Source organism: Heterodontus francisci, chromosome 19, assembly GCF_036365525.1.
Source record: "Heterodontus francisci isolate sHetFra1 chromosome 19, sHetFra1.hap1, whole genome shotgun sequence".
Taxonomy (NCBI): Eukaryota; Metazoa; Chordata; class Chondrichthyes; order Heterodontiformes; family Heterodontidae; genus Heterodontus; species Heterodontus francisci.
The window spans coordinates 90,593,343-90,611,153 of record NC_090389.1 but is presented as its reverse complement, the minus strand read 5'-3'; the positions used below and the strand labels follow the sequence as shown (position 1 = coordinate 90,611,153).

General features: G+C 46.3%; 1 protein-coding gene across 1 annotated transcript in view; it reads right to left on the bottom strand.

Moving 5' to 3' along the window:
* The window catches only part of LOC137380299 (laminin subunit beta-2-like), a 283,335-nt gene that overhangs the window by 145,409 nt on the left and 120,115 nt on the right, over nucleotides 1-17,811 (bottom strand). Inside the window, exons 11-15 of the mRNA XM_068052207.1 lie at nucleotides 16,738-16,850; nucleotides 15,528-15,607; nucleotides 10,118-10,253; nucleotides 4,712-4,870; nucleotides 490-617 (exon numbers count right to left, since the gene is read on the bottom strand). Of these exons, the coding sequence (XP_067908308.1) occupies nucleotides 490-617; nucleotides 4,712-4,870; nucleotides 10,118-10,253; nucleotides 15,528-15,607; nucleotides 16,738-16,850 (616 nt within the window). The remainder of the gene's footprint in view (nucleotides 1-489; nucleotides 618-4,711; nucleotides 4,871-10,117; nucleotides 10,254-15,527; nucleotides 15,608-16,737; nucleotides 16,851-17,811) is intronic.

Here is a 17,811-nt window from a genome sequence, read left to right as displayed (position 1 = left end):
CTCAGACTGAGAGCTGTGTTAATGAGGGTTCCTCAGACTGAGAGCTGTGTTAATGAGGGTTCCTCAGACTGAGAGCTGTGTTAATGAGGGTTCCTCAGACTGAGAGCTGTGTTACTGTGGGTTTCTCAGACTGCACTGGGAGTCTCAGCCTGGATTATGTGCTCATATCCAGTGGGACTGGAAGCTACAACATTAATGATTCTTGTGATGAGTGTGTTGCCAGCTGAACCATAGCTGATAACAGAAAGCAATAAAGAGAAAGAGAGACTGATGCACAGAGAGGAATATGTAGAGAGAGTAACAGATGGAGAAACAGATGCACAGAGAGAGAGAGAAAGAGTGATTGTGAGAAGGAGAGCACAGAGAGTGTTACAGGGAACCAACAGAATCTAAAACTAGTTGATTGCAACCATCTTTTAGCATGACCTCTCCCACCTGAATCTTTTAATGACTCTGTCGCACTTCATTCTTCCACCCCAAGTCCCTTACCTGAAACCTGATGGCAAGGTTGTGACTAGTAGATCATCAGCAGGAATGGTGTTCCCACAGGGACTGCTGGTGGGGATGGGGCCAGGCCGAATAATGGAAACAGATACCTTTTCCCATTCCTCCGGAAACTGCAAAAGGAAAAGAAACATTCCATCGAATTTTATCAAATTTACAGCACAGAAACAGGCCATTGAGCTCAGCTGGTCGATGCCAGTGTTTATATGAGCCTCCATCTGACCTATTTCATCTCACCCTATCAACATATCCTTCTATTCCCTTCTCCCTCATGTGTTTATCCAGCCTCCCCTTAAATCTGTCAATATTATTCACCTCAACCACTCCCTGTGGTAGTGAGTTCCACATTCTCACCACTCTCTGGGTAAAGAAGTTTCTCCTGAATTCCCGATTGGATTAATGAGTGACTATCTTCTACCCATGACCCCTAGCTTTAAGGCTACAACATCATGTCCCTCTGTTCTCATCAGTGCCTCTAAAAGAAAGAAAGATTTGCATTTTTACAATGCCTTTCATGACCTCAGGACCTCACGAAGCACTTTGCAGCCAATGAAGTACTTGTGAAGTGTTGTCACTATTATAATGTAGGAACTAGGGCAGCCAATTTGCACACAGCAAGCTCGCACAAACCAAAAGACAATAATGACCAATAATCTAGCCAGCATACCAGATAAACTCCTTGAAATGCTTCTTTGAAATAATACCATGGGTTCTTTAACATCCTGAGCAGGCAGACAGTTTACGTTTCATCTGAAAATCTGCACCTCCGACAATGCAGCACTCCCTCAGTACTGCTGAGTCCAGTGGTGTTGCCTGACAGAGTTTCATCAAAATTCTACCTGACATGGAGCTGAATCCCACAGATCAGGAGGGATCAGGGTCTTTCTCGGTCTCTGTTGAATTAAATCATCTCAGCCGAGGCAGTGCAATTAACCTCAGTGCTCCTGGACTATGATAGGAAAAACCAATTACTCTCTAGTGGTCCCTGCTAGAAAGTGCATGTGTGATGCTCCCACAGTTCAACAGCTTTTCTGACACCTACTCTCCCGGCTCACAGTGAAGAATGGCCACTGGATCATATACCACAGAGGGCAGCTGCCTAAAAGCCATCACATTCAAGAACAAAGGGGAAAACTTGCACAATGGCTAGAATTAAAAGCAATTTTCAGTGCAGGAGGCGGCTATTTGATTTATCAGGCTGTGCTGGCTTTCTGACAGAGCTTTCCCTTTGCCCCACTTTCTGCCCTTTCTACAAACGACTTTATTTTCTCTTTTTCTAATCTTTATCCACTTCCTTTTAAAAGTCATTCTAGATTCTGCCTCTCCCACAGTTTCTGGTCGGACATTCAATTTCCTCTCTGTATAAGAATCATTTCTTTAACCTCTTCCTTTGTGCTTTCGATGTTAATTTTAGATTAATGCCCTCTTGTTACCCACTCACCAACCAGGGGAAACAGTTTATCCCCAGTTTGTATTTCAAAATGTCTCATAATTGTGAAGCAAAAAGTCATATTAAGTTGGGTGTATTACACAGGAACAGGAGGAGGCCATTCAGCCCCTCGAGCCTGTTACACAGGAACAGGAGGAGGCCATTCAGCCCCTCGAGCCTGTTACACAGGAACAGGAGGAGGTCATTCTGCCCCTCGAGCTTGTTTCACCATTTAATTGGATCATGGCTGATCTGTATCTCAACTCCATCTGCCCACATCAATTGTATAACCTTTAGTACCTTTACCTCACAAAAAGCTCAGTTTTAAAATTTTCAATTGACCCCCAGCCTCTGCAGCTTTTCGGGCGAGAGAGTTCCCGATTCCCACTCCCCTTTGTGTGAAGAAGTGCTTCCTGACATCACCCCTCAATAGCCTGGTTCTAATTTTAAGGTTATTCCCCCTTGTTCTGGACTCCCGAACCAGAGGAAATAGTTTCCTCATATCTACCCGATCAACTCATTTCATCATCTTAAACACCTCAACAGCCTTCACCTTCTATACTCCAGGGAATACAAGCCTAGTCTGTGCAACCTGTCTTCCTAAATTAACCCTTTTAGCCCCAGTCATTCTGGCGAATCTGCCCTGCACTCCCTGGACGGACAGCAAATTACAAAATGACAGAATAATTAGGTTACAGCATGTCCAATAAGGAAGCCATTTGCGGAATACCGAGTGACAGGAAATCAATTATAGCTGTTGAAGGCTGCGGTTATGGGAAGAGTCTAGATGTCTCATCACACAGACAGTGCCGATAGGAGCAGGGGCAATGCACTCCTTTTACAAGCTGGTGTGGTGAAAATCTTCTCTCATTGCTCGTCCTGAGTGAACTCACCCATCACAGTGTCCTATCACTGGTAACTGCTCAAGCGAATGCCAGCAATATCAGTTTATCCAGCAGGTGGGGCTCTAGGTCAGCCTTTGGATAGTTCATGTGTTTTATAACAAACATGCAACAGTCAGATTATCTGGTGAATGGCCTTGGGCTCAAACTGGGAAAGTACCAAGTAGGCTGGATTCTCTTTCTCGAAGCCCAAACAAAGCAGTGATAGATTAATATGGAACAAAAAATCTTGGGACAGTGTAGAGGGAGCTTTACTTTGTATCTAACCCCGTTTTTTTTTTCGTTTTTTTTTAGGTGGCCTTTATACCCCAGGCCCCTTTTATATTTTTCATGGCGAGGGGGCCTTTATTCCTCAGGCCCCCTTTATATACATAATTTTAAAATAACTTCATTAAAAACAGATAAATAAACAAAAAACTCAAATTAAAATGCCATTCTCAGCGTCGATGATGCACTCCAGTCCCTGCGGTGCCCACCGGTCGCGGAAAGCCTCAAGCGTACCGGCAGACACCGCATGCTCCTTCTCCAGGGACACCCGGGCGCGAACGTAACCGCGGAAGAGGGGCAGGCAATCGGGGAGGACAGAACCGCCGACGGCCCACAGCCTGGACCTGTGAATTGCCACCTTGGCCAGGCCCAGGAGCAGACCGACGAGGAGATCCTCCTCCCGGCCCACGCCCCTCCGCACCGGGTGCCCAAAGATCAGGAGCGTGGGACTGAAGTGCAGTGTATCTAACCCCGTGCTGTACCTGGCCTGGGAGTGTTTGATGGGGACAGTGTAGAGGGAGCTTTACTCTGTATCTAACCCCGTGCTGTACCTGTCCTGGGAGTGTTTGATGGGGACAGTGTAGAGGGAGCTTTACTCTGTATCTGACCCCAAGATGTAACTGTCCTGGGAGTGTTTGATGGGGACAGTGTAGAGGGAGCTTTACTCTGTATCTGACCCCAAGATGTAACTGTCCTGGGAGTGTTTGATGGGGACAGTGTAGAGGGAGCTTTACTCTGTATCTAACCCCGTGCTGTATCTGTCCTGGGAGTGTTTGATGGGGACAGTGTAGAGGGAGCTTTACTCTGTATCTAACCCCGTGCTGTACCTGTCCTGGGAGTGTTTGATGGGGACAGTGTAGAGGGAGCTTTACTCTGTATCTGACCCCAAGATGTAACTGTCCTGGGAGTGTTTGATGGAACAGTGTCGAGGGAGCTTTACTTTGTATGATATGGGGGTTGAATTCTGTCTGTGTCCCTGGGCCTAGGCTCCCCACCCTCTAACCCCACTGTGGGTGAGCTGTGCCCCAGGGGATTAACTAACATTTATAAAGCTGGGGGGAAGTATTAGTCTGGTGCCATTTTCAAGGTCAAGAAGGTTTGGGAGCATGATCTTCATAAGAGTTTCAGTGGATGAATTAATCAACAACTGGAATTGTGGACTTTTCCTTGAAAATGTGAGTACACATACAGGATGTGCACAAAGTGTGTGCTGTTGTACTTAGCTTGCTAGACAAGGCCCTTCAGAGCTCAAGTCTGCAAGCTATGCTAAAACTATTCACTGAGCAATTTCATCCCCTGGCCATGGTTTTCTGTCTAACCTCTACCAACTGACCCTCGCTGGAAAGTGTGTGTGTTTGTGTGCATGCATTGCAGGCAACAGCAGGATCAGGCTGGGCAGTGATACCACCTGCGGTCAAATAGCCTGCTGATTCTCATCGCCTTGGTTCATACCAGAAGACAGGTGTTGGACAGCAGCCACCATGCCTAAGATTCTAGCCAAGGCCTCAGGAGAGAGAGGAAAAAGCTCCAGAGTGAATGTCCCCATTGTGAACCTGTGTCTGAGACCCACTTTCTGTTGCTAATGTAGCGTGACTGCCCCTTTAATTACCTGTGGTTCGTAGCGGATTACCAAGTCGTACTCCATAGAATATGGGATGTTGTTGATCTGGAATTCCAACACGCCACGTTCTGGAACCTTTGCGAATCCGGTTCCGGTCCAAGTGACAGGACGATTTTCAGTGCGCTCCCGGTGTGAAACAGTTACTCCCTGATCAAGGAGAATGGTTAATGGTTAAAACCAAATAAAACAGACATGGCGAGAAACAGCTGGTGCTATTGGATGGTGTTCAGATAATCAGCTGATTATTTGAGAAAAAATATTGAGAGATTGTTACAGGAATAAAGCAAATCATATCACAATATAGTATGCCCTGAGAATGAAGTGTGCGTTAATCCAACACTGAGTTGTGAGAGAGACACCCAGACGGAGATGGAGAGATAGAGAGAGAGGAAGGGGCAGACAGGTAGTGAGAGAGAGAGAGAGAGAGACGGAGGAGTAACAGAGACAGACACAAACAGACAGACAGAGAAGGGATAACAGAGAGAGATAGGTAGAGAGAGACAGAGAACGAGAGCGAAGGAGACAAAGTGACAAACAAAAGGAGAGAGAATGACACAGAGGGAGTAACAGGGAGACAGAGGAGGGAGAGACAGATGGATTGACAGCCAAAGAGAGAGTCAGAAAAAGTTAGAACAAAAAATAAGTAGATGGATAAACAGATGAAATCTTCCAGCACCTTTCCTCCCTCTCAGCCTATCTGCTTGTTTGTTTCTCTTTTGATCTCTCTCTCTCTCTATCTACTCTACCCCAACCCCCTGCCCTGCTTGTCTCACCCTCTGTCTCTTTTTCATCTCCTACTCTGTCTCTCGCTTCCCCATCTTATTTTCTCTCTCTCTCTCTTCTAACTACATTTAAATGGTGAAAGTTCTGTAGATTTGGGAAGTTTTGAGGTATTTGGCTCTCTCAGTGATACCAATGAGTAAAGCAGTCACTGTGATTGGCCATTAAGTTGGTCATGAATAGAGAGTTTAACCTCTCTGGAACACTGCATAAGTTTGATGTATTGGTATTTTGAAAATGGTTCCAGTCAGTGGAGTTTTGTGTCTGATCAAAGTGATAGATCTAACAGCAAAGGGTGAAGTCATCCTTTCTGAGAGAGTTGGGGATCAAACTGCTTCCCATGGCTGTGTCCAGGGATTAAAGGGACTGAGGTACAAAGAGATCACGGTGACGTAATGAACGCACCGTCGCTCCTCATTAACTCTCGGTGGCTGGAAATATTTGCACAAACAGCCACAGAAACACGGGGACGGACTATGCAATGAAATACTGTGAGAGAAATTCAATATCATTGTGCCTCTTTTGTGGGCAAAGATCAATTCCATGGTTGTGCCCCGGATGCAAAATTGGAAGCCAGGCTTTCTTGAAACAGGTGTCAGGTACCTTGCACATTCAAATGGTGGTCCGAATTAATATTCCCTCTAATTTCTGTTTGCTGTGCGCATTGCTGCAGTGTGTGGTCCCTTTAAGACTGATGCATAGCCGCACATGTAGGCATCTTAAAGGGAATGTTGCTTATGCGTGCCCTGCTTGTTCCCTGTGCAGCACACTCCCAATTGCTGCACAGCCATGTAACTGCACAGCTTAGAGGGAACATTGGTCCTCATGCCAGTTGTCGGAGCCCAATCAAACAATGGACTGCACTGGACACGCTCAGACCCATCATTCCAGCATCAGTATCAGGTTCAAGGACCTCTGAGAATATTCAAATAAAGACAGTCCGGTGTGTGTCTGAGTGTGTTCGTGTGTGTATGAGTGCACACATGCCTGAGTGAATGGGGCAAGAACAGAATCAGGCTCAGTTCTGATTTGCTGCTGATTTGCCCATCGAGCTTGCTCCACCATTCAATTCAATCATGGCTGATCATCCACTTCAATGCCTTTTTCCCACACTATCCTCATATCCCCTTATGTCATTGGTATTTAGAAATTTGTCAATCTCTACTTTAAACTGAGCTTCCACAGCCCTCTGGGGTAGAGAATTCCAAAGATTCACAACCCTCTGAGTAAAGAAATTTCTCCTCATCTCTGTCCTAAGTGGCTTCCCCTTATTTTGAAATTGTGTTCCCTGGTTCTAGACTCCCCAACCAGGGGAAACATCTTAGCTGCATCTACCCTGTCTATCCCTTTAAGTATTTTGTAGGTTTCAATGAGATCATCTCACATTCTTCGAAACTCGAGAGAATACAGGCCCAGTTTCCCCAATCTCTCTTCATAGGACAGTCCCACCATCCCGGGAACAAGTCTGGTGAACCTTCGTTGCACTCCCTCTATGACAATAATATCCTTCCTAAGGTAAGGGGACCAGAACTGCACACAGTACTCCAGGTGCAGTAACCAAGGTTCTATACAATTGAAGCAAGACTTCACTACTCCTGTACTCAAATCCTCTTGCAATAAAGGCTAACATGCCATTAGCCTTCTTAATTGCTTGCTGCACCTACATGTTAGCTTTCAGTGACTTATTGACAAGGACACCCAGGTCCCTTTGTACATCTACACTTTCTAATCTCTTACCATTTAAGAAATACTCTGCACATCTGTTCCTCCTACCAAAGTGGATAACCTCACATTTTTCCACATTATATTCCATCTGCCATGTTCTTACCCACTCACTAAGTCTGTCCAAATCCCCTTGAAGCCACTTTGCATCTTCCTCACAACACACATTCCCACCTAGTTTTGTATCATCCGTGAACTTGGAAATATTAAATTTGGTCTCCACATCCAAATTATTGATATATATATTGTGAACAGCTGGGGCCCAAGCACTGATCCCTGCGGTACCTCACTAGTCACAGCCTGCCAATGCAAGAATGACCCGTTTATTCCTACTCTCTGTTTTCTGCCTGTTAACCAATCCTTGTCCATGCCAGTATATTACCTCCTATCCCATGTGCTTTAATTTTGCAAACCAACTTCCTGTAGGGGACTTTATCAAAAGCCTTCTGAAAATCCAATTATACCACATCCACTGACTCCCCTTTATCAATTCTGTTAGTAACATCCTTAAAACATGTTTGTCAAACATGTTGACTCTGCCCAATCAGATCATTATTATCCCTGTGCCCATTTATCACATCCTTTAGAATAGATTCTAACATTTTCCCTACTACTGATGTAAGGCTAACAGGTCTGTAGTTCTCTGTTTTCTCTCTCCCTCCCTTCTTAAATAGTGGAGTGACATTTCATCTCTGACTTCCACTTGGCCTTTCCCTTGTTGGGTTTGTGTTGCATACCCAGGGCACACACACACTGCACGCTAAGTGGCGAGTAACATTCATGTCACACAAGTGCCAGACAATGACCATCTTCAACAAGAGAATCCAGCCATCTCCCCTTGACATTCAACAGCACTACCATCACTGAATCTCCTGCTATCAATATCCTGGGGGTTATCACTGAGCAGGAATTGCACTGGAACAGCTGCATAAATACTGTGGCTACAAGAGCAGGTCTATCAAGGTTGAAAACGAAGACAAAAACACATCACTTCCTGATCAGAGAACTCCTCCATGCTGATGATGCTGTGCTAATCACTCACACGGAAACTCTGCTTCAAAGACTCGTGGACTGTCTCTCCTGTGCCTGTAACTTGTTCTACTTGACTAGAAGCATCAAGAAAACTGTGGTCATGGGACAAGGTGTTGCATCTCCACCCCAGATCACACTAAATAATACCCCACTGGAAGTGGTTAGCAAATTCTACTACCTTGGGTCCACGGTGACAGACAATCTGTCCCTTCATGCAGAGCTGGATACACACATAGGGAAAGCAGCTACCACCTTTGGTCGACTTGCAAAACGCGCATGTGTTAACACCAAGCTGACCCTTATGACCAAGCTGATGGTTTATAAGGCCTGTGTTCTCAGCACCTTGCTGTATGGCTGTGAAACATGGGTGACTTACAGCTACCAGGAAAAGAAGCTCAATAATTTCCGTCCTTGCTGTCTGCAGCACATTCTGGGTTATCCTGGCCGGACAAAATCACAAATGTGGCAGTCCTCTCAAAGGCAGAGCTCCCAAGTGTGTTGGCACTAATCAAACAGAAGCTTTGGTGGATCGGACAAGTCCGCAGGATGGAGGACTGCCACATACCCAAGGACTTTCTGTCTGGTGAGGTAGCTGGGGCCAGACGACCAGTGGGGCGCCCAAAGCTCGGCTTCAGGGATGCTTGCAAGCGTGACATGAAGGCCCTAAATGTCGACTGTCACACTTGGGAGTCACTCGCTGGCGAAAGAGGGAAATGGCGACACATCCTGTGGTCTGGTGTGCACTGCCATGATGACCAGTGGCTAGAGCAGCTTGGCAACAGATGCCAATATCAAAAACAACAACTCACAGCGTCTCTTGGCAGCTTCACGTGCAGCACTTGTGGCGGAACCTGCCTTTCAAAGATTGGCCTTCACAGCCATCAGCAAAGGTCCACCAAGAGAAGACACCCCACCTGAATAGATTGTTTGCTGCGTGTCCATCATCTTTCATAGATGGGAGGATGCCAACCAAGAGCAGGTCAGAGGCTAGGAATCCTGCGGTGAGTAACTCACCTCCTGACTCCCCAATGCCTGTCCACCTTCTACAAGGCACAAGTCAGGAGTGTGATGGAATACTCTCCACTTAACTGGATGAGTGCAGCTCCAATAACACTCAGGAAACTCGACACCATCCAGGACAAAGCAGCCCGCTTGATCAGCACCCCAAACACCACCTTAAATATTCACTCTCTCCACCACCGATGCACAGTGGCAGCAGTGTGTACCATCTACAAGACGCACTGGAACAACTCACCAAGGTTCCTTAGACAGCATCTCCCAAACCCACGTCCTCTACCATCTAGAAGGACAAGGGCAGCAGACGCTTGGGAACAAGTTCTCCTCCAAGTCGCACACCATCCTGATTTCAAACTATATCACAATTCCTTCGCTGTCACTGGGTCAAAATCCTGGAACTCCCTTCCTAACAGCACTGTGGGTATACCTACCCCACATGGACTGCAGCGGTTCAAGAAGGCAGCTCACCACCACCTTCTCAAGAGCAATTAGTTTTAGTTTTAGAGATACAGCACTGAAACAGGCCCTTCGGCCCACCGAGTCTGTGCCGACCATCAACCACCCATTTATACTAATCCTACACTAATCCCATATTCCTACCACATCCCCACCTGTCCCTATATTTCCCTACCACCTACCTATACTAGGGGCAATTTATAATGGCCAATTCACCTATCAACCTGCAAGTCTTTTGGCCGTGGGAGGAAACCGGAGCACCCGGAGGAAACCCACGCAGACACAGGGAGAATGCTGGCCTGGCCAGCGATGTTCACACCCCTTGAAACAAATAAAAAGTGCTCCACCAAACACATGACATGCTCACCGCAGGAAGGACACACTCACCGTGCCGAGCTGGGCCAACTCTGCCTCGTATGTGTAGTGATCAAGAGTCATGAAGAAATACCCAGAATCCACCTGTGTACACTGCCTGCCGACCATGTGACTCCGACAGCGGCACTGACCACTTTCCATCGAGCACCTGGATATTAGCAGAGAGAAAGTGAATAGTGTAAAAACAAAAGCTAATTGTCCGCAGAGGAGAAGAACTGAGCTCACCGCACTAATGATTGGTGTTAGCAACAGCCCAGATGGATCCTTAAGTAGGAGGCATTGGACTGATCATCCCAGCTGGGGAGAGCAAAATTAGACAAAATTAACAAAAATTCAGTCTGGGTCCGTGAGGAGGGAGAAAATTCAGGCGCACAACACAAATGAAAGTTACAATGACCTCTTGTTACTGACATCAGCAGAGGACTGGGGAAAGCACTGGACCAGACAATGAATTGGGGCCAAAGTCTGCACCCAGTTTGATAGCAGGCGATCTCTCAAAGCTGGAGAGCCAATCAAAGGCCCTACACCACAAAAGGAGCAGCTGCCTGCTGTTTCAGGTAAGAGAGAGGTTGCCTCCACCTTGAGGTGCCCTCTCTCCAACTTCTAAAAGTTTTTAATTAAAAACTGTCTTCAGCAGGCCGGCCGCCATCTTAGGGGGGAACCCCTCCACAGGGTGGCCTGTGGCCACAGCTGTGGCCTTATAGGCAGGGAGGGCTTCAAAGCCTCGCTGTAGTGCTGCCCCCCTCCCCCTCCACATCTGCCGCCTGGAGGCTGCCTCCAGGCAACTGAGCTGTTCCCTCCCGATGATTCGCGGGGCTAGCAGGCAGACTGGAAAATTCCATTCGGCCTCTGTAAATGGCCAATTAACTCACATTAATTGGCTGCCTACTATTTGTGGACAGGCAGCCCTTCCAACAGGGATCCTGCCTTTGGGAAAATGGTCCGGTGGTGGGATGGTGCCAACAAACCGGCACGCCAGCCGGTGGTGTGAATTTTCATGCCCTCCCTCCACAGACCACAGTTTCAGGGTGACCAAGGTTGGGAACTAAATATTCCAGGGTGCGTGACTTTTAGAAAAAAATAGGCAAAATGAAAAAGGAAGTGGGGTAGACCTGATAATAAAGGATGAGATAAAGACAGTAGGGAGAAAGGATCTTAGTCCAGAAAATCAGGATGTAGAATCAGTATGGGTGGAGCTAAGAAATAATAAAGAGCAGAAAACACTGTTGGGAGTAGTTTATAAGGCCCTAATAGTAAGCAGAGTGTTGGTCGGAATATAAATCAGGACATTAGAGGAGCACATACCAAGGATAATGCAATAATTGGGGAGGACCTCAATCTTCATATAGACCATCCAAACCAAACTGGCAAAAGTAGCTTGCATTCAAGACAGTTTTCTAGAACAATATGTCAAGGAAACAACTAGGGAACAGGCTATTTTAAAACTAGTATTGCATAATGAGACAGGGTTAATTAGTAGTCGTATAGTAAAGGATCATCTGGGGAAGAGTGATCATAACACGATAGAACTTTATATTCATTTTGAGAGTGATTTGATTAAGCCCTAAATTCTTTAATTTCAACAAAGGCAACTACAGAGGTATGAGGAGCAAATTGGCTGTGGTAGATTGGGAAATTAGATTAAAAGAAATGACGGTAGATAAGCAATGGCAAACATTTAAAGAAATAATTTATAATTTTGAAAGAATATGCATTCCCTTAAAGAATAAAAGCTCCACTGGAAAAGCGGGGACTAACTAGAGTAGTTAAGGATAGTATTAGATTAAAAGAAGGGGCTTATAATGCTGCCAAAAATAATAAAGCTTGAGGATTGGGAGGGTTTTAAAAATCAGCAAAGGATGACCAAGAAATTGATCAAGAGGGAGAAAATACAACTAAATTAGCAAGAAATATAAAAACAGATTACAAGAGCTTCTACGTTATGTAAAGAGGAAGAGATTAGCGAAAGTAAACATGGGTCCCTCAAAGGTAGAGATAGGAGAAATTATAATGGGCAATAAGGACATGGCAGAGACGTTAAACAAATATTTAGTGTCTGCCTTCACAGTGCAAGACACAAAGAACATACTGGAAATAGTGGGGAATCAAGGGTCGAATGACAGCGAGGAACTTAAAGTAATGAATATTAGTAAAGAAAAGTACTGGAGAAATTAGTGGGTCTAAAAGCTGATAAATCCCCCAGTCCCGATGGTCTACACCCTAGGGTTTTAAAAGAGGTCGCTACAGACATTGTGGATATGTTAGTTTTGATCTTCCAGAACTCCCTAGATTTTAGAACAGTTCTCATGGATAGGAAGGTAGCAAAGGCAATCCCACCATTCAAGAAAGAAGTGTGAAAGAAAACAGGAAATTACAGGCCATTTAGCCTGACATCCGTAGTAGGGAAAATGCTAATATCTATTATTAAGGACATGGGGCTGGATTTTCAATCAGGGGTCAGGAACTGGAAATGGGGACAGGTTCCGGGTACCGACTCCACATGGAGTACTTTACGGACGCCCACCGGGGTTTTCAAATCTGCAGCTAATTAAAGGCCTGGGAGTGGGCCATTCAAGGTTGGCAGGATGGGTTCTGATGCTGGAGGGCAAACGGGAGACCCTCCAGCACTCAGTGATGGGCAGCCCCACCAGCTGAGGTGGAAGCTGCCGATCTGAAGATGGACAGAGAAAAGGAGAAGGCTAGGTAAGTTGTTTTGATGTTTTAAAAAGCCACATCTGCCTGGCCATGATCTTGAAGGGGTAACCCCTCCAGGGGATGGCCAGCAGTCACAGCTGTGGCCTGACAGCCATTATGAGTTGGGGGCGGGGGGGTTTCCTCTCGTGACCCATCGCGCCACGCACCCCCCCTCCTGCCCTGAGCCCACTACATTGACCTGGACATGGCTCAGGCCAACCAGGGCTGCCCACATTGCCTTAACAGGCCCTGTCATTAACAATAATCGGCCTCAATTAGTTGCCCGGTGCGAAGCAGAGCTGATCCAAGACTGAGCCGCCCTCATTCAAAATGGCTGAGGGCTGGGATTGTGGAGATGAACCAGCACGGAGGACAGTGGCACCAAATTGCTCACCTGCCCACCTCCAAACAGACCTCAAACCGATTTAAAAATCCAGCCAATGGTAACAGGGCACTTGGAAAATTACTGTATGAGTAAAGCAGAGTCAACATGGCTCTATTAAAGAGAGATCGTGTTTGACAAATCTATTCGAGTTTTTGAGGCTGCAGAGTTGATAAAGGAGAACCAGAATATTTGGATTTTTAGAAGACATTTTATAAGGTGCCACACAAGGGACTGTTACACAAGATTAGGATTCTTCAACTGGGGGGTGATATATTAGCATTGATTGAGGATTGGTTAATGGATAGAAAACAAAGCAGGAATAAACAAGTCATTTTCAGTTTGACAGGGTGTAACTGGTGGAGTGTCATGAGGATCAGTGCTGGGGCATCAGCTATTTACAATCTTTATCAATGACTTAGATGAGGAAACTGAGTGTAATGCATGCAAGCTTGCTGACAATACAAAGCCAGTTGGGAATGTAAGCTGCGAGGAAGACGCAGAGACTGCAGAGGGATAGAGACCGGTTAAGTGCTTGGGCAAAAATGTGCCAGATAGAATATAATATAGGGAAGCATGACATTATCCATTTGCTCGGAAGAATGGGAAAAGCAAAGCTTTTTTAAAGAAGGTGAGAGACTGGGAAATGTTGCTATGTAGAAGGATTAGGGGGTCCTTGTACACAAAATCACAGAAAGTTAACCTGTAGGTACACCAAGTAATTAGGAAGGCAAATGGTATGTTGGCCTTTATTGCGAGAGATTTGGAGTATAAGAGTAAGGAACTCTCACTGCAATTATATAGGGTTTTAGTGAGACCACATCTGGAATACCATGTACAGATCTGGTCTCTTTACCTAAGAAAGGTTAAATACATGCCTTGGAGGAAGTGCATGAGGGGTAAGGTCAGGTATGACAGGGCAACATCAGAACCCTTTGAGATCTGCAGTGGGGTCAAACAGGGTTTCGTTCTGGGGCCAACACTCTTTGGCATATTAGAGTCATAGAGTCATTTACGGCACAGAAGGAGGTCATTCAGACCATCAGGTCCATGCCAACTCTCCACGGAGCAATCCAGTCAGTCCCACTCCCACAATCAATCCCCGTAGTCCTGCCAGTTAATTTCCTTCAAGTGCCCATCCAATTTTCTTTTGAAATCATTGATCGTCTCCACTTCCACCACCCTTGTGGGCAGTGAATTCCAGGTCATTACCACTCTGCGTAAAAAGGTGCTTCCTCACATTCCCCCTGCATCTCTTGCCCAAAACCTCCTTTATCTTATCTGCCAGGGAAATCTCATGGCCCCTTTTCGCCCTCCTAATTTCCTTCTTAAGTGTAGTCCTACATCCCCTATACTCCTCGAGGGACTCGCTTGATCCCAGCTGCCTATATCTGACATATGCCTCCTTCTCTGTCCTGACCAGACCCTCAATATCCCTCATCAACCAAGGTTCCCTAAACTTGCCCTTCCATCTAACAGGAACATTCCGGCCCTGAACTCTTCCTATCTCACTTTTAAAAGCCTCCCACTTGTCAGACGTCCCTTTACCTGTAAACAGCCACTCCCATTCAACTTTTGAGAGTTCCTGTCTGATGCCATCGAAATTAGCCTTCCCCCAATTTAGGACTTCAACCTGAGGACCAGTCCTATCCTTTTCCATAACTATCTTGAAGCTAATAGAGTTATGGTCACTGGTCCCAAAGTGCTCCCCCACTGACACATCAACCACCTGCCCATCCTCATTTCCTAAGAGGAGGTCGAGTGTAGTCCCTTCTCTAGTAGGGCCATCCAAATACTGCTTCAGAAAACTATCCTGGACACACTTAACAAATTCTTCCCCATCTGATCCCTTAGCACTAAGGCAGTCCCAGTCAATATTAGGGAAGTTAAAATCACCTACTATTACAACCCTATAATTCCTACACCTATCTGTGATTTCCCTACATATATGCTCCTCCACTTCCCTCTGACTATTGGGGGGCCTATAGTATAATCCCATCAAAGTGATCATCCCTTTCTTATTTCTAGGTTCCACCCATATGGCCTCGCTGGACATTCCCCCTGGGATATCCTCTCTAAGTACTGTTGTGATGTCCTCCCTAATCAATAGTGCAACTCTCCCTCCTCTCTTACCTCCACCTCTGTCATGCCGGAAGGATCGGTACCCCGGAACATTGAGCTGCCAGTCCTGCCCATCCCTCAACCACGTTTCCGTAATAGCTATAATATCCTGGCCTGTGGATTTGTGGAAGTACAATTCTCTCCTTAATCCCAGTCACACCCTCAGCTCCAGAAAGATTTGTAATTTATTTAGGAATCTTAAATTCGAATGAATTTTCTACTTACTGGTTGTCATAAGCTCCCCCCACATCACAGTCACAGGCTCGACAGCCATTGAGATCGTGGCTCAGCGCCCAATGCTCACCCTGCACAAGATTCGAGAACATCATACTCACATCATCAAGTGGTTATTACACACAGACAGTGGTAGATACACACACACGTGCACACACACACACACACACACCACCCCCTCCCCCCGCCACCCCTCAAAGATAGATACACACACTTGCACATAGGTTGATACACACACACTTACACACTCGCTCACTCACACAGAGTGCCTGCCCCATATTTCACAGCATTTTATTCCTTTTGCTGGTGTATGATCTTACAGGACCTGGAGCCAGCTCCTGGATCCTTCAGCAACTGCCGTATCACCTTATCATTGGGAATGGCTCTGTTCCAAAGTACAAATAATCAGCAATGAGTGGAACAGACTGACAAACAGACAGGTATCCCAGGGGCCACTGTCACACCAAGCTGAGCAGCCTCTAACTGCACCACATAGAGCATGCAGTTCCTGGGGCAAGTCATGGACTGTGATGAGTTAACCGAGGTGGTGGGGATTCTACAATTGACCTCAGGGCTGCTGGACTAGGCAGGGGGAAAAACTCCCCCAAGACTCTTGGCCTTGATCACCAAGGAGAAGGAACAGAAGATAAAATAACGTAAACCAGGAAACAGCAGCTCGTCAACACTAATCTCGAGTTTAATTTTCAATTCCCTTTTTCACCAATAATTTTAACCTTTCCCCCCTCTTAATCTCCGAGGGCACTAATTCCTACTTGGGGCAAGATTTATCAAGTGCTGCCCCCACCCCCCCCAACTATCTTGCCCAGCCTATCATCCTTAATGTAAGATGCCAGACTATTTGACTGGGTAGTCAGCACAGCCACACCCTACCATCTCAAATGTCATGCCTGCAGACTTGCAACCTGGAGCCAGGACCATGAACTCTGGTTGGCTTTTTTGCACCTCCTTAGTCCAGGGGGCACTGAGGCCAATTGTAACGTCAGTGAACTTGGCACAGCCTAAGGTCGACCGGGGATCGTCTTGCCTGTACAATGCAGTTTGGGATACTGGACCTGGTGTGGCTGGCACTGACATCTGGAAGAGCTCATTGCTTCTATTGTGATGCTACTTGCTGCAGATTATCTCCCGAATCCTGAACGACACGCCGCAGAGGGCTGTATCTGATCACAGGCGGACTCACCAGGCACTGGTTACAGCTGCGGCCAGTCACCAGCCTCTTACAGAAGCAGTCTCCACTGACGGGGTCACAGGGCAGTCCATCTGCCACCGTCCCAAAGGGATCACACCAACAAGCTGCAGGAGGCACAGAATAAATTATCATTACCGATGAGTTCATTGCTTCATATCTTGACACTCTTCCCTCTGAGAACAGTGTGAGTAGTGGATGGAATCACAGGCTGATTAATAGTCTGACAGACTGAAACCTGAACATCATCTTTATGTCAGCTGATGGGGGCACGGTGTTAGTTCTAGATGTGGGGGCGGGAGGGTTTAATGGACTCCGACAATCCATATGATAAGGCAGCTGGGCAACAACCCACACAAGAACACAAGAAATAGGAGCAGGTGTAGACCATTTGGCCCATCGAGCCTGCTCTGTCATTCAATACGATCATGGCTGATCTTGGGCTTCAATTCCATTTTCCTGCCCACTCCCCATATCCCGTGATTCCCTGTGAAATCAAAAATCTGTCTATCCCAGCCTTAAATGTATTCAATGATGGAACATCCACAACCCTCTGGGGTAGAGAATTCCAAAGATTCACAACCCTTTGAGTGAAGTAATTTCTTCTCATCTCAGTCCTGAATGATTGACCCCTTATCCTGAGACTGTGTCCCTGTGTTTTAGATTCCTTGACCAGCAGAAACAATCTCTCAGCTTCTACCCTATCGAGCCCTTTCAGAATCTTGTATGTCTCAATTTGATCACCTCTCATTCTTCTAAACTCCAGAGAATATCGGCCCAATTTACTCAGCCTCTCATCACAGGACAACCCCCTCATCCCAGGGACCAATTTAGTAAATCTTCACTGCACTGCCTCCAGTGCAAATATATCCTTTCGTAAATGTGGAGACCAAAACTGCACACAGTATTCCAGGTGTGGTCTCACCAAAGCCCCCTGTACAATTTTAGTAAGACTTCTTTATTCCTGTACTCCAATCTCCTTGCAATAAAGGCCAACATGCCATTTGCTTTCCTAGTAGCCTGCTGCACCTGCATGTTAACTTTGTGCATTCCTTGTACGAGTTCCCC